Source organism: Diabrotica undecimpunctata, chromosome 6 (assembly GCF_040954645.1).
Source record: "Diabrotica undecimpunctata isolate CICGRU chromosome 6, icDiaUnde3, whole genome shotgun sequence".
Taxonomy (NCBI): domain Eukaryota; kingdom Metazoa; phylum Arthropoda; class Insecta; order Coleoptera; family Chrysomelidae; genus Diabrotica; species Diabrotica undecimpunctata.
In genome coordinates this window covers 134,362,111-134,388,357 of record NC_092808.1, presented here as the reverse complement: position 1 = coordinate 134,388,357, position 26,247 = coordinate 134,362,111, and the positions used below count along the sequence as shown (strand labels likewise).

Here is a 26,247-nt window from a genome sequence, read left to right as displayed (position 1 = left end):
TGACCTGGTACCCAGACAAGCTTAACCTTGGTCTCTCGGTTTATTTAGTTCTCCGATGCAGTCCCACAAAAGTCTGGTATCTAAGTAATTTTCTGATATGTCAGTAGCTTCAGTGTCGCATAAATCTCCACTATTCTAGCGATTTCTCTTGCTCCTACTTGCCTCTGAAGCAATTATTGATCAGTGTACTTGCTTGATTATAAATGTAGCGTCGGTACATGATCTTCTCAATTTCAAACCTTGTTGTTCTTCTGCCAGTGTTATAATTTCAATCAGTTTATTTTTTATCACAAAAATTCTATTTAAAAAATTCCTTTATAAAAGGTAAAATAATAAAAACCCTATCGGGCTACATCACATAATGTTTTAGGAATTAATATTATATTATCAGTGCTATCTGGATGTACATGTTTGAAGCCAAAAAAATATATGGGTAAAAACCCTTTATATGTCGGTAGATTAACTTTCGAGTTACATTTTTTAAAATTATAAAATATGATGTTTAAGTTACAACAGAAAGAGATTACATGACAACGTAAGACTCCACTGGAGGTTGCTAGTCCTTAGACGAAGTGTCTGTGAGGACTTGTTGCTATCAAGTCTTCCAGAAGGCCTCAGAAATTTTATTTCTGCCTTTAACCGCCGCTTAAATTTCTCTATTGTATGGATTAAAGATTTTGTATACGCTACTTGTAACTGTTTCTTTGAATGCGATACATAATTTCTGACAGATAATGGAGTACCTAATGTATTCTCAATATCTATAAAAGGGTGTGAAGTTGCATTTCGATTGCTAGTCTCTTCTCTATTAGATTCTTTTATATTTATCCCAATTATAGTAATTTTTTTTTATTTATTTATTTATTGCTAATGTTCAATCTACTTCAATACAGTAATAAGTAAATATGATGTATGTTCTTGGCTTGTGGCAGGTGTCGTCCATTGACAACTCTCTGGAATTTACCTAGCAGCTAGATCTTCTGGCCAAAGTCTTTTTAGACGTCTGTCAACCAGTGAGGGGTTGAATAATTCGTCTATGAGATGGTTTGGATGGTCTGCGCTGCGATTCATGTATCTTCTGGAGTGGTCGGCAATCACATCATTGATGAAGGGGATGTTGAGGTCTGCATGAAGAATTTGGTTTGACACATACCATGGAGCTTTAGCTAACATACGAATAGTTTTTGACTGGAATGTCTGTAGTATTTTCGTGTTGGATGGTTTGCTACAGCCCCACAGCTCAATTCCGTATGTCCACACTGGTTTGAGTATGTTTTATAGATGGTCAGTTTGTTCTCTAATGAAAGTTGCGATCTTCTGTTGATTAGCCAGCTCATATTTTTAACTTTTAGGTCGAGGTGTCGTCGTTTGGCTGCAATATGTGATTTCCAAGTAAGTTTTTCGTCTAGATGAAGGCCCAGGTACTTTACTTCTGTTTTTATAGGTATAGGTGAATTATTTAGGTGTAGTTGTGGACATCTAATTCTTCGATTTGTGAAATTTACTTGACAAGACTTGTTTGTGTTGACGTTTATTTTCCAGAATTTAAGCCAGTCTTCTAGTTCATTGAGATGATTTTGCAATTTGTTAAATGCTAATATTTCGTTGATGTCTGATGCTAGTATACCAGTGTCATCCGCAAATGTTGCTATTAGTGTATTTTCGCTAATAGTAATATCAGCAGTGAAGAGTTGATAAAGGAATGGGCCAAGTACACTGCCTTGAGGTACTCCGGATTTTATTTGGTGGTAGTTGGATAGAGCACCTTCGAATTTAACTTGGAAGTATCTGTCGGACAAGTATGATTTAAGGAGGAGGTAGATTTGGTCAGTTAGCTGAGCTTTTTTAAAGAGAAGACCCTCGTGCCACACTATATCAAATGCTTGCTGTATATCGAGGAATGCTGATATACAGATTTGTTTCCCTTCTAGGCTCTCTTTTATTTTGTTGACTAATCTATGGCACTGTTGTATGGTTGAGTGATTTGACCGAAAACCAAACTGATGATCTGGGATAAGGTTTTCTATAGGTATTATTGTTTCTATTCTGTTAAGGATTAACCTTTCAAAGACTTTTGATAAAGTCGGAAGGAGACTTATTGGTCTGTACGAACTGGCTTCAGTTAGAGGTTTACCAGGTTTAGGTATCATTATAATTTGTGCATACTTCCATTGCACTGGAAAATAGCATAGTCTCAGGAGGCTATTAAAAACAATAGTTATTAAGACGATACCTTTTCTTGGGAGTTTTTTTAAGATTTCGTTATAAGTTAAGATAAGTTATAAGGTCAAATCCTGGAGCTTTATGAGGGTTAAGCAGGTTGATTTCGTTACGGACTTCGTTTGGTGAGAAGTATTTTAGTGGTAATGATAGCTGATAGGGTGCATTAAGGAAGGAAGTAAACTGTTTAGATTTGTTTTATCTATCGCGTTTCTTGTTCTTTGCCATTTGCGACGGGCTCTTCTTCTCTCTTCTACTGGTGTTCCAGTGTGGAGGGGTATACTATACCTTTCATCAATGGTTTTTTCCTTTTCATGAGTAGCTTTCCAAGCGGCCTGTTGTATTTGTTCCGTGGGATATTTTACAGCTTCTTCAATATCGTTTTTGTGTTTGAGTCGAATGTCAAGAGATATTTTTTCATTGATTTCTTCTTTGAATTGAACCCAATTCGTGTTACTGGAACATAGCCTTGGTGCAAGAGTTTTGCAAATTATATTGGTACTTAAAGTAATCAAGATGGGACTGTGGTCCGAATGTAGATCAAAACTGGGGGTGATGTCGCTGTGTATTTCAGGTATTCCCTTAGTTATAGCAAAGTCTAGCAGATCAGGAATTTTGTTGTTATCAGTGGGCCAGTATGTGGGGGTACTAGTTGTTAGGTATTTCAGGTTATTATCTTGTATGATCTTTAATAGATTTCTGCCTTTTGGAGATATCAGTCTTGCTCCCCAGGTTGTATGTTTTGCATTCCAGTCCCCTGCCACTAGGAAATGTGAGCCAAGTTGTTCAAAAAACTCTCTGTATTCCTCCAAATTGATGGTATGGCGTGGTGGGCTGTAGATAGAAGCTATTGTTAATGGGAAGGAGAGCGCTTGTAATTTTATGATAGTACTCTGAATTTTGTTGGTGATATATGGAGCAAGTTCGTAGTGTTTTATAGCTGTACGGATTATTACAACTGAACCAGCATGGCCTGTATTATTTGAAATGGTTTTGGTGTAATAGGGTTCGGCTGCAGTTGCAGTTGAAAGCTTTGCTATCATAGCACTATAGTCAGTAACTCCATAAATATAGATTGGTGACGGTGAGGGATCTTTTTTGGTTATATTTGTGTTTGGTGTATTTGATAAATTGTCTGTTTGTTCATCTAGATTATCTTTTGAGAGGGAATCAAATTTGTTTTGTGTTTGGATTTGGTTGGGAATTTCTGAAGTTGTTTGTCTTTTCACCCTTTTTCTCTTATTGCCAACTTCTTGCCAAGGATGTTTATTTTCGTTTTCTGTTTCGTTAAGTTCTACGTCGCTATCGCTATCCGTGTAGTTATTGGTGGTTTGTGATGATGAGAGTGAGCATTGAGGGTTTGTGGATACTGTTGTGTATTCGGACTGAATAGGGTTTTGAGTGTTTTGAATATTTTGTGCAGTTGATTGACTAGGAAATTGTACTTGGTTTGGTATAGCTATTTGGGTTGGAATAGGTATTTGGTTTAGGCATGACATTTGATTTGTTGTCTGGTTAGATGATGTTTGATTAAAATACAAAAATGGTACTTGCGGTTTTACTGCTGTTTGGTTTGACTGGTTCTGGTTATTTATTGATGGGACATCCTGTATAGTATTCATTTGTTGATAAATTGGTTGGCCATTATTATCAAATCCTAATAAGTTCCCCAAAGGGAGCATATTTCTTTTGTTTGTTTGACTAATCACTTAGTTTTTGTTACTTTTCACTTTAACAATTTTTTGATGCTGATAAGATAATTACTAGTTAATTAGGTAGTTTTACGATAAGGAAGTTCTCTAGCGCTTTGAATGACGGTACATGTTCACGTTTCGAGAATCAGATTGCTACTAATTATAGTAATTGAAAAAAATATTTCTAATTCACTTTGTAGGATGCTATTCCTCTTTGTTGTCTCTCCATTTTCTTTGCAATAATTTTGTGTACCACAGAAATTAGTTAATGCATTGTGTCAAAATTTATAATAAATATGTTTTAGGGAACAGATGAGCAAGTAGGACAAATAGACCTGGATTTAGTCAATAAATAAAATGTGTCAAAATACTGGTATTTAAGTTTAATTAGAAGAAATATATCAAGTACGAATATATCACTAATATTATCTTAGTATTTTTATGGTTTGTTATTAAATTGTGTTCATTATTACTGTTATACGTATTTTTTGTTAATAATAAATTTTTAAAATTATTTGCACGTGTATTATTCACGAATTATGTTTAATAAATTTTAAATATTTAATCCCCTTCCACTCGTCTACAAAAGAATACATCAAACAGAGACAGCAGTATGACGAAAGGCATACTGGGAATTTCCAGTTTTACAGCGTACCAGTTTCTTTGTTTATAACAAATTTTTAATAAGTATTTAAATTTTCCTATTACGAAAGAGGAGACTGCTTAATTGAATTCGCTATTTCCAACAAATACTCTATCATCAACACCTGATGTGAGTACTACAGAGAGTATGCAGACTCTATTCCTGGAAAAGTACTGGAGACTCGAGAAACTAAATTGACTAAATCTCAACTAATGTACGCTGAATATCATCAGTCCAAACGGTCAGAGCATGTCCGGGAATATGTGGATTATATCATATTCCTACCATAGTTAAAATAAAGCATACATCTAACGTGGGGAGACAACAAAACTATATATAAGGAAGACCTTAGAGAGGTAGCCAAAAATATGCGCTCTTTAGAAGAAGAATAAATTGTCACATAGAAATTTAAATTGACAATTGTTTCATATATTTTACTAAAACCTAATTTAATACTTCCTAATTTAATATTTTTTGTTCTTGCTATTGTTATTGTTTATAAAAATTTCTTTATAAAAAAAATGATTTATAAAAATCCATTTTTGAAGTTATACTTCTATACGCGCGCTCCACGTTGGAAATTTGTATGGGAGTGAATCTGTGAAACCATTACATATGTAAGATAATGAGTAAGAGAGAGACAGAAGATATATTTTCTCTCTCTTCCTCTCTCGAATATAAAAATGTTCCTTTTGTATATATAATTTAATATTATACATATTATATAAAGATATATATACATATAATATTAATAAAATATTTATTAATATTATTATTTATGTGATATGTTTTGTATTATTTATTAAATGTTCATAATTATATTGATCCAGAACTGTCAATTTTCAAATATATTTGTGTTATGTCCTCGGTAGTGTAGTAGTCAGTATCCCCGCCCGTCACGCGGGAGACCGGGGTTCGATTCCCAGTCGGGGAGGACTTTTTTATTAATGTTATTACATTATTGTCATTTTTAAATACTTATGGATATTGCATTTTAATTTGTATTGTATTATTATATATGGAATTATGTTGCACTGTATTGTAGTGTATTTTTTTATGTATATTATTGTCATTTTTAAATACTTATGAATATTGCAGTTTAATTTGTATTGTATTATTATATTAATAACAAAATAAACAATGAATTTTACTGCAGAGTATGTGTAAAAAAATTTTGCATTCAACTCTTTTGATACATATATGAAAATAAAAATATACATTTTCATCAAAATATTGATTCAATCCTTCATTGTTAGTAAGTTGTTATTAATTCTGTTTCTCTTTCTGCTATGTCTTACCTATAAAATTACATATGTAATGATTGTTCAGATTGACTCCCAAATAAATTTGTAACGGCGAATGCGTGTATAGAAGTGTAACTTCCACCGGCAGTCCCACTGGACTGCCACACCCGTTTTTTTTTAAGGTATGTTAATATAACTAATTATTTTTATTGTATAACAAAATTACTTAATAAATCCGGAATTTCAACATTATAAATTGATTTTTGGTCACTTTGAAGACGTGAAGATGTCAACAAAGCAGGTACGGATCCATTTGGAACTTGGTGAAGAAAACAACTTAGACATAGTTAAATTAACAACAATTAGAATATTATTACATGAGATTACTTATTTGTTACCAACAATCCTACGAAATTTACATCATCATAAAGAGTTATTTGACACTAGTATTGTCAAAAAGGCAATTTATTTTGCTATTTAGTATTTATGCTTTTTAAGTTGTATTTAGATGAAGATTTAATTTTGTTTTTAAAAACTGTTATTTAGAGGAATTAGTAGAGAATAATACACCGATAAATACTCAGGTTTTGTTAGAACAAACAGAGAAAACTCAACGCAACTTAATTAGACTAATTGATAGGTTAACCGCTAAACTGGAGACAAACCAGAACAAAAAATTGGATACCTCCTGCTTTCAAAGCCAGCTTGTTTTAAATAAATTTCAAGACAAAGAAAATGCTATAGAATGGATGAATACTTTTGTGCCAGAGACATGAGATAACAACAGATGAAGCTAAAATACAACATAATGCTATAGAAAGGTATGGCTCAACTGTAAGTAAGTTAACTGTGCCTGGAGCATGGTCAGAATGGGAAAATTCCTTTTTATAAACTTATGGCAATAAAAGTTGGCGAACAGTGTATTTAGCTTACACTTATAAGTATATAAACGGTACTTTTCTTGACTGCGTACCCAAAAAAGAAAGAATGCTGTTCAAAACTGAGCCTTCCATGTCAGATCAATTAGGCATAAATCACATTGTGGTGGGTCTACTATTGAACATACAAGATCGTTTGGACAAAGAGAGCAGAAATACTACTGAACAGTTTATGAATTAGCTACGTAGATATACATTTACATTTCATAGAGAAAAAAAAGTGAAGAAAAAATTTTAAGTCCTACAAATAAGACTGATACTCGTTTGAATGAAAATAAAAACCAGAAATCGATAGAAAGACGACCATGTAGTAACTATGAGGCTCGTGGATGCCCGGGACGTTTTCATCAACTGGAATTTTACAGATACAAGACCCGTAGCGCTGATGCGAGAAGGGCAAATCTAACGGAGGTTGGAGAAGTTGCTGTTAATGCTCAAGAGGAAGAACAACAAAAAAACTAGATTATATGGCTACTAATTAAATTAACTGTTACAATCAACAATAATAAGGTCACCGGAATTTATGATATTGGATCTAATATAACACTTATATAAACTCAAAGATTATTGAAGATGTTAAACATAATGGAAAGTTGGAAAGTGAAACAAACATTTAGAATAATTAGTGGTGTGCAAGTCAGATTTGTAAAATCACAAAGACTAAACTGGCTTGGTCACCTAGAAAGAATGCCAGATAAGCGAGCTGTAAAAGTAGTCCAGAGATGGAAGCCCCAAGGAAACAGAACAAGAGGAAGATGGATAGACGACGTAGAGAGGGATCTTAAAACCATGAATATCAGGCAGTGGCGAAGGAAAGTATCCGACAGGGCAGAATGGAAGAACATTGTTAAGCAGGCCAAGACTCACAAAGGGTTGTAGCGCCATTAGAAGAAGAAGAAGAAGAAGTGGTGTGCAAAAAAGTCATAATAAATAAAGTTACCAATGAAAATCCATAAAAAAGAAAAAAAAAGACCGCGTGAGTAAAAATAAGTTTTTATATGACGTATCGCTAGGATTAGATGCTATTAAACAGTTTCGTTTGCTGCAAAATGAAAACTGAATTATTCTCCAAAAAGTGGGTGAAAATAAAATATAGACATTAAATGAAAATATAAGATATAATTATAATAGCAAAACTGAGACTTTCGAAAACAATAAAGTACAGGTAAAACATTTTGAAGAAAATTGTTGTGACTATTTAAATAAAGTAAAAAATCTAGACGACATTAAAATAAGACAAATTTCTAAAATATCAGATGAAAATTTATCCATATTTGCTGAACACAAGTACAATGTCGGAGAAGTATAAAATCAAGAGGCTTATCGATGTTTCTTTCCGATGAACGTGCAATTGGAAGTCAAATAACCATGTTACTTGAAGTAGGACTGATAGAGGAATCTGAATCTCCTTTTGCTGCACCAGTCACCTTGGCGCATAAGAAAGAAGAAGGAAGACGATCTGGACTCTGTGTTGATTTTCGTGAACTTAACAAAATTTTGGTTTGGGAGTCACAACGGTTTTCGGGAATCGAGGACATCATAGTAAACTTCGTTGCTCCATCTTGACCTCGGTCTTCCTTTTCGCCTTTTGCTGCCAATTCACTACGTAGTACCATTCTGGGAATTTTAGATGCAATCATACTCTGCACATGGCCCAAACATCTAAGTCTTTGAACCTTAATTACCGCTAATATGTTGCTACAAGATTTTGCGCTCCCAAACTAATAAAAACTCCTCGTGTTTTTTTGTTGTGACCCATTTTTCAGAAGCATACATCACTATTGGCCTTATATGTCCTTAGTTTTGCTCTTCGACATATATTTTTGCTTCTTAACAACCCACTGAGAGCATATACATATACAGCGCGGTTGCCAGACATCATTCTTTTCTGTATTTCTTCCTCATGGTTCTCTTGTGAAGACATTTCCTAAGTACTCAAATCTTTTAACTTCTTCTACTGAATATGGTCTTTCAGATGATAGCATAATTTTCAGAATGATTACTTGTATATGACGAATTCTTACTACCAGGCAAAGAATATGATTTATTTGCAATTGGGACAAAGCTCATCTTCTCGCCAAATTTAAAATATTATCACAGGCTCCTTTAGGAGTTAAATTTGAATCTGTTAACATCTTCTGTATCATAGAAATACTCAAACTCTTTTTATGCATATCACAAGAGTCATGTTTACTGGTTCCCTTGTTGTATTCATTGTGTTCCATGGTTCAATGACATATCGAGGATACATAAACATAATTATAATCGAGTTGGAATCTAAACTCGATGATAATTATTTATATTTTAAGAAAATATTGAATCTTAGGCAACTCTGCAACCTGCAACTATTCTGATAAGTGTAAGTTGCCTACATTTGACACATCATTTGCGATGTAAACTGTAAATTAGCCAAATAAAAATTTTTTTTTTCAATAATGTATTTATATATAATAATTGATGTATGTATAATTAGAACATTACGAATATTAGTATCTATACTAGTGGGTATTAAAACTGTTTATTTTAGATACTATTAATGTATTCTGATAAGTATGTTATCTGTTATCAAAACAGTATGTATGTATATTACAATAATCAAAAGTTTAGATTGAAATCAATTATTGTAGCTTTAATAGTGTTTAGCTCCTATGTATTATTGAGCAATCGAAATTTCTTTATACCTATTCATATAAAAATAACTTCTATAAAAATACGAAATATTAGATAAGAGGAGCAATTTAAAATATAAATATTGCCAATACTTGCTTTTTAACATCACTGTATAATCTTCATCACTATTTATAAATTGGCTTTCTTTGGTTTACCACGGGATTTACTCAAGCCCAACGTGTGATTTACTTAAATCAACTGAGTGATTCACTCAACTCCACTCTGTGATTTACTCACAATGTTTAGTCATTTTATTTTGCAATATATAGGGGAATACTGTTACCTAATTGTTTAATATAATTTTTTATTATTTTTGTTTGTAATTGGTTCCAGAAATACTTAGAAATACTTACCGTTGTATAAATTTAGCTGCAAAATCCTCAATATTAGAAAATCCGTAATACTATCTTAATACACAGTAGAACTAGGAGCAACAAAAGAAATGAACCAAGGTTGTGATGAAATATATATAATGAATTTTTTAATGATTATAATACATGTCAATTAATTGATTATAATGTCAAAAGCAAAACCAATATTTATCTACAAACAAAATCATCTGGAAACGAGCTGAGTTGATGGTCATTCTAACAGCGTTATCGTTAATTCAAGACTGAAACAAAGATAAATATCCAATAATCTCTGGCTCCTTAAGTTCAATAACCGCATTAGAACAACTGCAATGTCACAATCATCTGCTGCTTCTCGTTAGAAAAGAAAAAGAATTGAAAGTAAAAATATTCATTTTGACACTGGGTCTAGAACAGTTTCTACCTGTCCTACTGACTGATCTAAAATCAATCAAGTTTTTTTGATGGATTTTCATCACTGTAATGATGGAACAAGTGCCACTCACTAATGAAAGATAAAAAACAATATAGCCGACACCCTAAAAAGTGCTCTAGACGGATAGAATGCTGTAAACAAAACTACCCCTTTATCTTAAAAACTGATTTGTTTAAAAAATCTAACTACATATTTCTTGTATCACATAACAAAACTATTTGTTCTCCCTGTTAAAAACTCCTAGTGGTTGATACGGGTTTTCTTTTTAAATAAAAAAAATTATTATTATATTATATGAATGACTTGTACCCATGGACCTTGTACCTCACGGTTAAATGAACATAAACAACGCCTTGATTGTTTGCTATCGTTTGCTATGTTTACACATCGATTAATGGGTATCTTTTTGATATGCTGTGTTGACTGTGCTGTACGGCTCTACTAACTTGATGGCTGTATCGCGATATCCTTGTTTCATTAGATTATAGTTACCTCCATACTTTTATCGCCCATCGAAAGAAGCGGCGGAAATTCGAGTAGCCGCCGTCCAGCGACTTATCACGATATTGGTTGTTTCGCCGACACAAATTTATTGATGTATGTATTAAATCATAAAATAACAAGTGTAATATGTTATAGTCAAAGAGCAGAGAAATCTGATTTTGAAAAAAAAAACAAAACGTTATATTTTTGTTTTTTAAACGGTTAAAAGTGAAATGACAAAAAATTATCAATCTGCCACCCCGTCGGAAAAAATACTTGGTGATCCATCGGCATTTTCTTTAACGTTTAACGATGACGTCACATAAATAAAACTGCCGAAAAGTATTTTAGATTTAAGAAAATATACTCCAGTCGACAGAGACGAAAATGCCACTGAACCTCTAAAAATCATAAGAACAAGCTGAATTTTGCCGAGAAATTTTTGCCCGGGGGGGGCGCAAAAAAATCGATTTACCAAGAATCTGTACGCCGTAGAAAAAAATGTTTTAAATAAAAAATGTAGCTGAGATAATTTTAAATAAACATGTTTATTAGCACTTTTTGTGTAGATTGAACCGTTCTCTCACAAATAACGCTTGAAGCGACCGTCGATTTTGAATGTGAGTTACGCTGCGCGAAATCAATGTTCAATAAAATTTGTATCAGCTCAACGGTAAAAATTCGATATCTTTTGATTTAAGTGTCCTATCGAAAAAACTCAAGATGCGTTTTAAAGGTAAAGAGTTCAGCTTTCGTATGAAATTCTTGTATTTTGTCGCAAATAAACTCAGATTTTATAAAAGTGTTAAATAAATAAACGTGCCGCAATTTTTGCCATTTTTTATGATTCTCATGAGATCAATATAATCTATCCCTTTCATTGACTGGCCACTATGAAGTTTCGATTACTAGAGCCTAACCTTTAAAACCTATAGCATGAAATTTTAATTTTGAGTTTTGGTAATAAATGTGAGGCATTCAAAAATATGCTTAAAAAACGCTAGATTTAAACTTCCACATACCAAACGATCTGAAACATTTAAAACTTTTTTTTTTCAATTACACTAATACGTTTTTCAAAAGAACGAAACTTCTGCTATAAACTACACTCAAAACCGTCTTCGTGAATGCATTTTCCATGACATGTGATCGTTTGAAATATAAAACATTAAATTCTGCGTTTATTATTCATATTTCAAATGCCTCATATTTGTTGCCACAACTCAAAATTGAAATTTCATGTCATAGATTTTAAAGATTGATTTCTAAAAATTGAAATTTTACTAAGATTGGTCAATGAAAGTGATCAATTTTATTCATCTTACGAGAATCGTATAGCGCCACGTTTATTTATTTAACGGTTCTAAGAGAACGTTTCATTCTACACAAAAAGTGCTTATAAACATTTTGTTTAAAATTATCTCAGCTATATTTTTTATGTGAAACATTTTTTGATACATACAGATTGTTGGTAAATCGATTTTTTTGCGTTTTTAGCCTCCTACGAGGGGTGGGGGTTTAGGGCAAAGCCCGGAGGTAAAAGTGGTAAACTTTTTTGCATCATTTTTGGGGTCCCAAAAATAATATTTTCTGCAAAATTCAGCTTGTTCGTATGATTTTTAGGAGTCAACTTTCTGACGACTGGACTAAATAATATGGTTTTAAACAAAAGTTAACAATTTATAATGAAAATCTGAATGGTTTTAACTCAAATAGTCACCACATTCGTACCTTGTCTAAATTATTTCTTCTGCAGAGGAGATCTCATGATCCCCACCATACAACAGATCAATAATAAATTGTCCAATGTTAAAAATCTAATCTTCTGTATTCATTTTCTACATTAACTACTTGGTTTACTGCTTTTTTGTCGGCACTTGTAATCTCTGATAGTTCATATTAAATGAAATCAATCACTTACACGTCAAATTTTGGAAAAATATTTTTCCTCCGAATTCGTTTTATTTTTACTTGTCCAGAAATAAGTTCTATGAGATTGAAAATGCAAAAATACGGTGGCGAAACAGTATGTTCATGTTCTGTTGTAATCGTCTCCAGTATATATTGTTTGTCATAATTTTTAGTACGAAGCACTTCAAGTAATTGTTTTTTATTCTCTTCAAAATACAAATCATTATCTGAGAGCAAATCTTCTAGTTCCTGTTTTGAATAGTGCTAGTTGGTATTGTCCATAATTATCATCCTCCTGGGTTAGGGAGTAATGCATTCTTAAGCCACTCTTCGAATATATTCGAACTCATATTTTGATGATAATCTACACTACACAGTTATCCACAGTGCACAATAATCATTCGAGAACCTTTATTGTGAGGTACGCCTTTTATCTCGCACTTAAGTGAATCATCAGTCCAACCCCCGCTAGCGGTATCATACGTGTCATATCATGTCTCTCAGTTAAATGATTGTCGACTATTACACTTTCTCTACTATTACTTAAGTTCTCTTGCTCCTATGGACAAAAAACAAACTATAGGTGATTTTTCCCAGGGTCTGAACATTTTCTTTATACGTAGATAGACAGTTTCAAATAACAAACATCAAAAAATACTACAATTATAACGACCAACACAAAACAACGAAATTTCAACACATTTTAAAATTAAAACAATGCACATTAATAAATAACCTCGTCGTTGCACAGATGATAAACGAAGAATTTGTAATTCCAGTCCCTTTAATTAGAGATAAGCAGTTGCCGATATTTTAACAATCGCATTATTCATTGTAAATTAGTCATTTTAGAACTAAAAGTAAATACATATTAGTACAATTCAAATTATTGGAAGATAAGTATTATGCAAGAGAAATTAAACTTTTTTCTACTTTTAAGGACAAAAAAAAACAAGTTCATTAGCGGAACCGAATTCAAAATTATTATTTATCAAAATTATTCTGCTCATTATATTTGAAGCATTATTTGGTTAAAACATCTTAATTTTTTATTATATACTTATTTAAACAAATATCTTAATTTGTCTGGACTAAAGGTGGTATTTGCTTTAGTTTGCCGACGGACGATAGATAGATGGAAGCAACTTTACATTGGCACAATATTGAGAGTTTCAGTTCGTATTATGTGTTGCCTATATATTAAAAATTTCAGTTATATCAAAATTTATTTAACGCTCTAGATTTCTATTTGGTTACTACATAATTATCCAGTATTTAAATTATTATAAATATGCTTGTAAAAGAATTAAATAATGCCAACTAGACATTAGATAATTCAACTTATCTTCTAAACATATATGTCAATATTCCATTTAGTTCAATTTTAATCGAGAAACTAGAATCATTCGCTAACATCGATCGACGTTATTAACTTCTTTTGATAATATATCTATTAATATATTATTTAGCAATAATAAGATCAAAACCTGTAAAACAATATTTATGTTTCTATTTCCTTGTATTGGTAGATTAATTATTGTCCGTCTAACACATTTTTTTAAACATTAGTCTCAAGCTTAATTGCTGCATAATCGATTATTCCATAATAATGCACGCAATAGCGTAATACAAATAACACTCAAATTTAATATCCACGTACTCTTAATATAATAATATTTATGAAGATTATTTTAAATTAGCACAAATTATGAATCCAATGTGATATTTCAATAAAATTTACTCAACGTTATTGAGTGATTCCCCTAATCATAAGTATATATACTGATTCGTATGAAACGGATTGACATTTTGTGATTACAGTTTGTAGTTGGAGGAACTGGAAAAGTTGATCAAGGTTACTTAGAAATATTTTAAGTGTGTGAAAACTCTGTGTAACTATATTATCATTGATTATAGTGTTTTATCAAATTACGAACTGTAGAAGACAAGCTGAACCAATAATATATTTCTTATTTTGATTTCAAGTAAGTATAGTGACTTTTTAATTTCAAGTATAATGTTAATGTAGGTATTATGCAGGTGTTACGAGTACATAGGCGTGACCTCCAGCCTAGTGCCCTAGTAACTACAATAAAAAATGTTCTGACGACTTAAAACAATAGTTTAGTTTATGCATGTAAGATAAGATATATTTTATGATAAATATTTTGATCGACTCGACCTCCTATCTTTATGGGGATACAATATTTTATCAGTATTTGACAAATGTCATATGTATTAGTTCCTGTTGCTGTTGCTATTTTTATATATAAGAGAAAAGTCATAATGGCGCCTGTAAAATCCATTGTGTACTAAGTTGTGTAATTAACTGTCTAGTTAAAAGTTTTTTTTCTAGTCGTATCTAGTTTTTACCTCCAATATTTATAATTTATGCACGACTTCATCTACGTGAGTATACAAACATTCGTTGGTATCAACAAACAGTAAGTTTTTTGTCAAACAATTTTTATTTATCAGTAGCGTACTAAAATGATTTATGTTTACCATTTTTATTTTTAACTCGAATTAGATTCACTTAAAAAATAATAGTACCACAATAAATCTTTAAGTAATTTATGTCTAATGAGTTAATACTATTCTAAATAATATATTTTTACTAGGGTCAATTTCACCTACTGAATTTTTCTAGTAGGTAACCCTAAATCCTACACTATTATAAAAATGTTTCTTTGTGCGTATACATACGTATTTAAAATGTACCTACTATTTCTGATTTTAATATATTGCTTTTTTATTTCATATTATTTATAATATTGCCTAGAATTATTTATCTTCTGTGATATATTTTCATCACACCTTTTCTAACTGCAGCATACATACAGCATACGTGTACTTATCAATATAATGTTGCTTTGTTGCTTAGATTATATACAGAGTGGCCCTTAATACTTAAAACCACTTAATATTCAAAGTGGTATTCATATTTTTTTCTTTATACAAACATAAATAGGATCATTAACACTACAATTTAAAATAATGTGAATTATACAGAGTGCTGCAAAAAAAAAACAGTGGGACATCAAATTTTTAATTTTTTCTTATGGGACACACCATATATTTGACGATATATTTAAATTGTGCTTAACAATATGCTGTACATTCTCTGTAAGGATTTACTATATCTAGATACAGGGGGTTTTGATTTATTTCGATTTTAAAGTGGTTAAAATATTAGACATTCGTCGTGAAGTGACATTGCTGTTGATATCGACGTGCTTGCTGTCGGTAATTCTGTTTTGAAAAAGGAATCAAGTTTCGTTTGCACTTTCGAATATTTCCTGTTTTTTATCAACTCTCTAAAATTACAAAAATGCGTAGAACACACTTGAACTTCGTTATCTGATTAATCAATAAATGTTATTAGTTCGTCGAGATGCTATCTTACCTCTGATAACTTCATTTTTGGCAGTGTTGTTTTATCGTCTCCTTCGCTCTTTACTTCCATCCTCAGTTTTTAGGTTCATAACTTTATCTGCTATTTCACTTTCAGTCATGATGTCATGATGTTATATGCTATACCCAGGGTCATCTTCATCTACTTTTAGCCATTGTAAAACATCTTTTTCAGCTACATCTTCTCCGACATTATGTATTATCCTACAGAAATCCGAAGTTTCCAACCATTCTAAATCTATGTCTGCATCTTTGCCATTAAACAAATTCTCCCAACCATTTTTTAATGTTTGCTTTTTCACCTCCTCCTGCTAATTTCTTCTCTTGAAATTTTCTCACTGAAGGTACAAATTATTTGAAAAACCAATTTTTGAAAATATCCGAGGTGAACCATATCTTCTTAGAGCTGTAATATGAAACGGGCAGATGACGCATTATATCTTTTAAAACTCTAGGTTTTTTTGATTTGCCAAACATTACAGAAGTCAATCTATGCGATCCATCGGCATTAGCACAAAGCAGTGCCGAGATCCTGTCCTTGCTGATTTTTCTTCCAGGATTCCATTTTTCATATTTGGAGGCTTGTGTGCTTTCAGGCAAAGGACACCATAACAAACCAGTTTCATCAGCATTCTTATAGCATTCTTTACCTATATGTTCTACTAATTTTTGTCTAACTAAAAGGTTCTATTTCTTCTTTTGGCGCACTTAAAGCTTCGTCGTAAATTCTTCTATTCATGATTCCGTGCCTTTTGCGAAAGCGCCAGAGCCATCCATCACTTGCTAAGAATGGTATGTCCATATAATTTGCTAATTTAATCGCAGCAGATTTCAATTCAACTGTTCGGACCGAGACCCCACTAGAACGTTGTTGGCCGTACCCGTACATTTTTAAGATTGCTTCTTCCAGTGAAGTTTCACGAGCCAATTTCATTCGTTTTCTGAGATTGCTTTTCTCTCATACATCATATTTTGCTTTTGTTTTTTATATCCAAAACAGTTTGTTTTTTATGTCATATTGACATTCTAGACTCCAACTTTTGTATAATCTCTAGTTTTTGATTGATTGTTAGATTGATTCTTTTCCGTTTGTCCATATTTAAAGGTTAGGATTGCAAAAATTTTAACTTATTTACTGGTGTACACTAAATGTCTTCATTCACAACGAATAAACAAAAAAATCGGTTGCCTGTAAAGTCGGTTTTACGGGCGAAGATTTTACGTGACAACGTCTTTTTCTCGGTAGAATATTTATTGATATGAATATTATTAAATTGCACAATAGGAACAAGGAATTGAATGAAAATAAGAATTGCACAAATTTTAACTATAGAAATATATTTTGTTTACTAAAACATTGTACATGTAAACTTAAACTTAACTAATTTCTATTTGAGTGATTTTGTTGAGGATAGGACGATCTCGCACGCACCGATTCAACGCGCCTAATTCTCTAGTGCTGCGCGCGCAGCGGACCGATCATGTTTGAGTGGGAGAGAGACGCAAGGCATTCGCCGGTCCGGCGGGCCTCTCTCTCGTTCGGTGACTCACTGTAACAGACGTGAGCGGGCGTTACACTTTTTCATGAATGACTCCGAGCCACAAACTAATTTAAGACGTTGTCACGTCAAAACAAGTCAAACTACTCAACTACTACTGTAGAGTTGTGTGAATACCCGACCAGCGTGGTAAACACTTGAAACCTACGCATTAATATATCAGGGAATCCCCTAATAATATGTAATGTTCTCACTTTCTGTCTCTTGCCTACAAATGTGGAAATTTATATCTCATGTGTGTAGATACATTATATTATTATGTTTATGATAAAATATTATGTTTCTCTTACAAATGCTTTATATTAGAAATGTGTCCTCTTATGCTAAATTTTATTGAAATTCTTTGTAAAATACAGTGGTATGGGACGAGTTGAGCGTGTATAATATTAACAGTACGTTTTTATTTTTTTTTACATTTAATCGGATTTTTTGTCCGTTATATCCGAAGCCTGTTAAATAGAGGTCCGTTATATCGAGGTTTTACTGTATTACTGACACAGAAGTAAAATGTTAACAATTTAAAAACAAGTTTGTTGGTCAATTAATTATCTTAGATATATACAGAAATATATGTGTATTTATGTATTTTAACAGAAAGAATACAATACATAATCTGCGTGTTAAATCCAACGAAAAGATCGTCAAGTACAGAGATCGTTAGATAGATACAAATAAGTAGACAAGGGATAATGGAAAGTAGCCAAATAATACCTATAGTTCTCTCTACCCATGGTACAATGAATACACAATGTGTATTCATTGTACCATGTCTCTACCTAGAGAACATAAAATATTTGGGTCTTAGTAAACATCTCTATACACAAGGCGTAAAGCTCAGGTTCGTTCGGAAAAATATTCCCTTGAGATTTTTTTTGCATAATCACTTTTATGAGATAAAATAAGGTTTAAGAGGTCGCCCAGGCGAAAACATGTTCAAATTTTTTTAAAACAAATGTTAACAATTATTTTTTCGGCAAGGTCAAACTTTTTTAAAATTTTCTGCATCATTCTGAAGAAAATAGGTCTCCCGTAATTTTGCTGTAAACTTAATTGTTTTCGAGTTATAAACAATTGAAAACTGAAAAAAGTGCAAAATTACGATTTTCAAGGTCAAAAACACACGTCAAAACTATTATTTTTGAATTCACCAAGTACCTAAATTCAAGTTCAAATCTTTTTCTATCAGTTCCCGATAAGTATTTTGGGCTTATTTCATTTTAAAAAAATGTTTGTTGACTGTTAATGTAAATCTTGGATAACAGGACGGGCGCGTAGGATGCGGCGTGTATAAGAGAGAGAAACAAGATCTATAATGACATTATAGCGTTTGAATTCTCATTGTATAAATGAGCGCCCGCCCTGCCATACGCGCTTCATTAATAATTAAAAACCAATGTTTTAAAATAAAAAGGCCCAGATTTTTTATCGGGAGCTGATAGAAGAAGGCTTTAATTTAAATTAGGGACTTAATGATTTCAAAAATAATAATCTTTACTCGTGTTTTTGAATCTTGAAAATCGTCATTTTGTGTTTTTTTTAAGTTTTAAATTATTTTATACATAACTCGAAAACGATCAACTTTAGAGAACACTTGCAAAAGATCTTTTTTGTTCATAAAGATCCAAAAAACAATTATCCGAGCCGAAAAAAGGCGACCTAACTTTATTTTGGGGTATCTCAGGAAAGTGATCATGCAAAAAAATCTTAATAAGAATATTCTTCCTAGTTTTTCGCCTTGTCTACTATAAAGACGATTTAAAATCTATTGTAGTTAGAGCATGGAGAAGAGTTGCCAGAGACAAGGCTTTGACTCAGAACGATCTGTGAAAGCTGTACTACTCTCAATAATATAACGATACCTGGGATGAGTGAATTTTCCTCTTAGATGGAGTGAGAACTGTATAGTTTAAATCTGAATAATAAATAAAATTAAAATAATATCGACACCACATATCTCCAGGTATAAATCCTCCACCTTCCTGACTATCGATTTTTTTACAAACTTCGATGTTCTGCTAACTACAAATTATATTCATATGTCCAGTTTCTTCTAGACTCTTTTAACTTTGCAACCTTTTTCTCTTGTCTGAGAACAATCTACATAAATATTTGCTCTGTTTATCATGATCAGTCATTTCCCAAAAATTATTAAATAAATTGAATCTATCCTATTCAGATAGTTTCGATTTATATTTTCTGTTTCATTTATCATCACATCTAGGAAACAAATCTCTCATTTTCGTTAATTTTCCAGTTTTACTAGTATATTCTTGGCCAGAGATATCATTTTCCAAACACTTGGCTCACTTTGTCTCTCCCTTCCCCACTTTGTCTCTCCCTTCCCAGATTTTTCTTCTTTGGATATTGTTTTTTCTTAACAGACGTATTTAATGAGCAATTTCTACCTTTGGTGCATGTAGAAGTTTCCGCTGTATCTTAAGTATTTTATGCACTGTGTATGTCATCTTCATGATTAGAAGAGTCTGGTTATAAGAATATTGTAACATTGGTTACAGCGTTTTTTCCACCAAATCATTTAATATTTGCACTTATAATGAGGTTGTTTTGTTAAATAACTTTATATTTACATAAGATAGGTTTAAAGTTATTGGACCAAAATAAAGGTTATCCTTTATAAATGTTATTTAATCCATAGTTGAAAAACATTGTAAGTAGTTATAATGTTATTTAGATCAGCTGTCGATATGGAAATCAGTGAAATACGAGATTTCTATCTGTGGTGGCTGATATTAAAAATCAAACATTCCAAGATTATCAGACAAAGAAGTTTATAGGGATTTCTTCTATATAAGTATCTATTCTATCGACATAAAGTTATCCAGTAGAGCTGATAACTAAAAATCTTAACTTATCTTCGATCTTATTGTTTCTGATAATTTTATTTATTTCACCTAATAAGCGATAGTAGTATAGCGAATAAACCAAAACAAGTCAAAGTCTAGAATCTCGAGATTCCGTGGGAATTATATATATATATATATATATATATATATATATATATATATATATATATATATATGTATATATATATATATATATATATTTATTAAACTAATATTTGTGAGATTACATTTAATAATAATAAAATGAAAAATTAAAATAGATAAAACCCTACAGCCTTTTTTTAGATATAGTCCTTCAATATGGCAGAGTCCAATATAGAAGATAAGATGAAAACTTTAAACTTTAACTCTGATATCAACATACTCTTATTAGGAGCATCAGGAGTGGGCAAATCAACTCTAATCAATGCATTTGCCAACTATCTTACTTTTACCGATCTTAAGGAAGCGAAAAAAAATCCACCAATGGTACTCATTCCTGGCCAGTTCATTGTGATTGATAAAGAGGGGGAATTACATGATGTTACTGCAGGAAAGCCAGATAAAAACGAATTTATACAACCTGGGGAATCTGCTACCCAGGACGTGAAAACTTATGTTTTTCCTATTTGGGATGGGACAATAAAAATACGTCTCATTGATACTCCAGGAATGATTGATAACAGAGGAATAGATCAGGTAATTACTAGGTTTTTAAATATCAATTAATCATTAATTTTTATTTTTGCGTAAGATATCAAAAGGCGATTACCAAAGTATATTATCATTTACTTAAATAGTCTATGTCATATTACCAATGACAAAACAATGGATAAAAATATTACTTGGAAAAGTGTGATCATTACTCTTTTGATAACTTAATTACTTTATTTATGAGTTCCACAGTTTTTACTTTTATTTGTAAACTGTTATCTTTAAATTTCGTCTCAAAAAGATAATTTGATTTAAATTAGTTTTTCATTTACAAAAGTGAGACAGCGAATAGAAAAAAAATAGCTTGCTAATATTTTATGCTAATAGGTTTCATCCTATTTTCAATATATTATTATCATTATCATATTCATAGTAAAGAATAATAACTCATAGTATCTAAGTAGCATTAGGTATAGTTTAGACTATCTTTTAATGCTTTTTTCAGTTTCACAAAGATGTGAAAATCGCAAGGCGATAAATCGGGACTATATATGGTAGATGCTCTAATATCCACCATTTCTTTCGTTCTGGATTTTCTTTCACTAGTTTGATATTATGAGACCGAGCATTGTCGTGTAACATAATGATACCTCGTGAGAGCTTATCTGGACGTTTTCGTCATATTTATTTATGGAGTTTGTTCAAGATTTCATGACAGATTTGCGTTATAATTTCTGTAAACTCTATGAGTGAGTGTGCCTTTAGTGGAAAAAAAATGTTAACATGGTCGTGCCTGTAGAAGATTAAGCTTTAAACTTTGGTGGCGAAAAATGTGCGTGCTTTCATTGTATGCATGACAGCTTACTATGTAGCGTTTTAAATTTGGTGGAATATTTTCGTTTTTCTGTTTGCAAATGAATTTTAAAACGATCAATATATTATGGCATTTTAAGTTGAGATTCTAAATATCAAGTTTTGGTATTCAGCTGTTTTTATCTTTTGTCGTTAAAACCCAACAAACTGGAATATTTAAAAGTTGTTTTGAGTCCCCTAATATAATATTGCAAGTCAGGTATACGGTTTTCCTAAGACGTATTTAACTGAGAATATTTTTTTGTCTTTGTTTACATTAATATTCCCCTATTCTCTGCATGTATTGTGAGGTAAAAAATTTCCAGTTAACCAATTTAAAAGTAAATACTCAAGAAGTTTTTTGTCGGTTCGTTGCTAAGAACGAGGTCAAAAAAGGGTAGATTGTTTGTTTTAAGTTTGTAGGCAAAAACTAGCTGTAAGACGTAAAGGGAAATTTATTTTGCGTTGAAATTTGTAAAATGTAAGGCATCGAGGAGTCGACATTTAAGCCCCAAGCAAAGCAGACAGAAGAGATTTTGAATCGCGAGTCGATTCAATTTTTTTTGGTAATATCTTAAGACCGGTTAAGGTGATGATACTCTATGCAATGTGGCAGTTTAGATCAGAGTAACCACCCATAAGATTTGTGCAGTATACCGGCACTGATGAAATTTGGAAAATGTTTATATATAATGTCCCCGTCGACAGCTTGATTTCCTCCATCAAGTTTCTATTCCAATCGTTCCTGCCTACGTATGGAAATGGTTTATTTTTATTCAAGTTGAGAGTTATGTCCTTTGCAGCTCCAGTCCCATAGATGTTAACAAGTTTTTTTTGAAAGTTAAGTGCTAAACTGTGAATCCAGGTAACAATTAACATTTTAATTTTTAAAGTAAAGACGGACAATTTTTTTGATAATTATTAATATTTGCTTTCATTAAAAATTAAAAGGATTTGTAATAAATAATAAATTGTAAATGTTATGGTTTAACAACTGTCATTTTAATTGTTTTTTTTTTTAATATAATGTTAACATATGACAGCCAGCTTTGTTCTTTTCGATATTCATTTGTTTTGTTTGTTTAAAAAAAGGTTAATCTCTGTGCGATAACATTTGTAAGTTTTGTAGTATCTCCAATCTATTTGTAAACAGAGTTTGTAAACGGACACATGTAAGTTTTTTTTATTCTGTATTTGGCAACTATTTATATAATATATTTTTATGCCACTTATATGTTTGATAACTGTTTGTTTGAGACAGAAATAAATGTTTATTCCATTTCTCTGAACTACTTTGTTTGCTTTATTTTAGAATAATCTCCTAACCCTTTTATGTGTTTTTATTTTAGGGATATTTTTCCTAAATCCGGCAAGTTTAGGATTCTTCGAAGCGGCGTCCTTTCCTTTCAAATAGCTAGAAGTTCTTTTTCTTGTTGTCCCTATTTGCCAAGTGTCCATAAGGACCCCTTTATTTCATTTATTGTGTAGATACCCCAATCCGACCCATTTATTTCAACTTATCCACGACCCCAGCTCTCCAACAACCAACTGAGTGTCGTTCGCATACGTAACGATTGTTTTGCTTGCCCTATCTTCGCCCCCATAGTTTCTGTCCCCTATTTATACCCCATAATCTTACCCTATGGTAGGCAAAATAATTTCGTTACAACTAGATGGTTCAAAATATTTACATGAAGATTCATCGCCATTAATTATTCGTGTATTCCGTGAGATGTTGCCATGATATTGCCATTACACCATTACAATCCTTTACACAATGGAAGATCTTATACTTATACCAATATTTTCTGAAATTGTTTTGATTTAAATTCGACGGTTTTCTCTAATTAAGTCTTTCTGGTCACGGCTTATCAGTCTTTCACTCTAACCTCACCAAAGATGGATTTCAATCTACAAGCATTATATTTTAATTTAAGTAGAAATATAATATTCTATTTCTAAAGGGCTAAATGACCAACAACAAACATTTTTTCTTTCATGTCATTGATTATCCCGGTATTGTTTCTTGCAGCAACCTTTGTCTGATCGGCACGTGATTCCGGGCACATTTGTGCAGTTACCAGCATGATTTTGGATGACTAATTTCATTTATTTGTTTATTAGACTTTAAAAGATCTTACTACTATACTAACTATACTAACTTAGGAAAAGACCTTTTTAAGGTCTACAAACCATGTCATTGCATCATGAAAATATTGTATCTTTTTTAGGATGATATAAATGCCGAAAATATCTTAAGATATATTGCCAACTTACATGAACTTCATGCTATTTGTTTTCTTTTAAAACCTAACGAAGCTAGATACACAGTCTTTTTCCAGTATTGTATGAATCAAATTTTTTCACGCTTGGATAAGACTGCTTGCGATAACATCATTTTTTGTTTTACACATACGAGAGGGTAAGTATATTTAGCTGTTTTTTTTTTAAATAAGTATTAGAATAAACTATGTTTTATCATTGATCACAAAACAGGAACAATTTCACTTGGATTTTCATCAAACCCGATGGAAATTAATTTTATTTCTGAGAAATTATAAAAACTATTTTTCCAAAATATTCAGAAGATTTATAAACAAACTCACGAGCACTTCAGGTATCAAAAATACTCTTCTCTTCTATCAAAAAATGTTTTGCTATTTAATCTAAATAACAATTTTTAAAAAATCGATCTTTCAGCTTTGCGAGATCCATCCGGAAATTAGTGCAGCCAAAACTGCAACTTACTTACTCTACTGTGATGAGCCTGGCTCGGATAAAATATATGTCTCCAAGCAACTCAATCGTGGGTTCCTGTTGTCTATCTTCTTTTTTCAAATTCTTTAAATCTCCTACAACACCGTCGGTCCAGCGAATACAAGGTCAACCTCGGTGTTTTCTGTCTCCTTCGATACCCCAGTACCTTCTTCTTCAACATCTCTGTAACTAGTTACATCTATTCCCAGATATCTAAACCTTGCTTTCTGCTTTATTATTTTCCCATCAATTTCGATTTTACATCGTAGTGGGTTTTAGATATTGTCATACATTTGGTTTTTTCTGCTCATATTATCATACTGTATTTCTTGGCAGTTGTATTGGAGATGTGTGTTAATCTTTGGAGCTCGTCTTCTGTCTCGGCGATTAATGCATAACATAATATTTTGATTTCTTTGTTCCCCATTCTGTAACCATGACCTTTACGTATTGCTTGTATTACTTCGTCCGTTATATTAAAGAGAAGTGGGCTTAACGAGTCACCCTGTCTGATTCCGCTTTGTACCGGTATACACTGTGTTAGTTTTCCATTTATTTTCGATGGTTTGTATAATATTGATTGGTATGTTTCTTTTATACAGTAGGTGTAAGACGTCTTCGACTTGGATGCCATCGAAAGCCTTTGTCAGGTCTATAAAACATACATATGCTGGTTTATTGTACTTGGTGATTAAATGAGGTTACTATTCTATATTCCAGAATTTGACCTTATTACAAATATTAATATTTTTTTGTTTCTATGTTTTGGCAAGAACTTGAAGACATAGAAACTGAAATTTCAAATAAAGTTTTTTTACTGTGTATGACTATCATTTGTAATGTCTGTATTGATTATAATTTCCTAAACTATGTTTATTTTATCACATATTACTTATATTGAAAGTTAGTTTAAGTTTTTAAGATATATAATTCTTAATATAGAAAATAAACCTTTTTTATTTTAACAGATCGGATTATGGAGCTGGAGAATCCATTAAAATATTGGAAAAAGCAATAAACGAAATTGCCAGCCGTCCTCCTTATGCTAAAATTAGTATGAAGAGAAATATTTTTTATTTTGATAACGAACCGTTTAAATATCTCACAGCCGTTCAGCAAGGTATTCGTTTTGACTCGAATATTAAACAAAGAAATAAAGAGAGCTGGGAAAAATCTGCACAACAGAGTTGGAGGTAAGTATTTTTAAAGCAGGTATAAAAAATCGAACTAGTTTAACTGTAGAAGAAACTATGAACCTTTTTACTTATAGAACTTTTCTTTTATTAATAAAACTAGTATGGCATAAATTTTTATTTAGACAAGACATGGAATTAGGACGTCAAAAAGCAGGAAAAAAATATAAAAAGGCTATTGTGTGTATTTACACTTTAAAAAAGGTTAATTGGTACCGCAGCAAAGTTAGCTTCTGATCTATGAAAACAAAAAGGCAGAATATGTATCCAAAAGTTTAGTAAGCTGAGAAAAACTGTCAAATGGCGCCGCTTTTATGCACGCGTTTTTTGTCGCCTGTCGTATGGCGACAAAAAACGCGCTTTTTGTAGATAACACAAAATGGAAC

At 31.8% G+C, this 26,247-nt stretch overlaps 2 protein-coding genes across 7 annotated transcripts in view; both read left to right on the top strand.

Annotated features, from left to right (window-relative positions):
* The window catches only part of LOC140443930 (zinc finger protein 131-like), a 40,554-nt gene extending 36,129 nt beyond the window's left edge, over window positions 1-4,425 (top strand). For both annotated transcript variants that reach the window (XM_072535447.1, XM_072535445.1), the window contains exon 9: window positions 4,220-4,425. In XM_072535447.1, the coding sequence (XP_072391548.1) occupies window positions 4,220-4,238 (19 nt within the window). In that variant the 3' untranslated portion in view covers window positions 4,239-4,425. The remainder of the gene's footprint in view (window positions 1-4,219) is intronic.
* Window positions 4,426-14,386: 9,961 nt separating this feature from the next.
* Window positions 14,387-26,247, top strand: part of LOC140443928 (uncharacterized) — a 34,673-nt gene continuing 22,812 nt past the window's right edge. For 2 of the 5 annotated variants that reach the window (XM_072535444.1, XM_072535440.1), the window contains exons 1-4: window positions 14,387-14,574; window positions 20,712-21,104; window positions 24,143-24,333; window positions 25,637-25,861. In XM_072535444.1, coding sequence (XP_072391545.1) covers window positions 20,727-21,104; window positions 24,143-24,333; window positions 25,637-25,861 — 794 coding nt within the window. In that variant the 5' untranslated portion in view covers window positions 14,387-14,574; window positions 20,712-20,726. Of the gene's footprint in view, window positions 14,575-14,826; window positions 15,034-20,700; window positions 21,105-24,142; window positions 24,334-25,636; window positions 25,862-26,247 lie in introns of those variants that run through there. The other 3 variants (XM_072535443.1, XM_072535441.1, XM_072535442.1) reach the window with 3 other exon arrangements.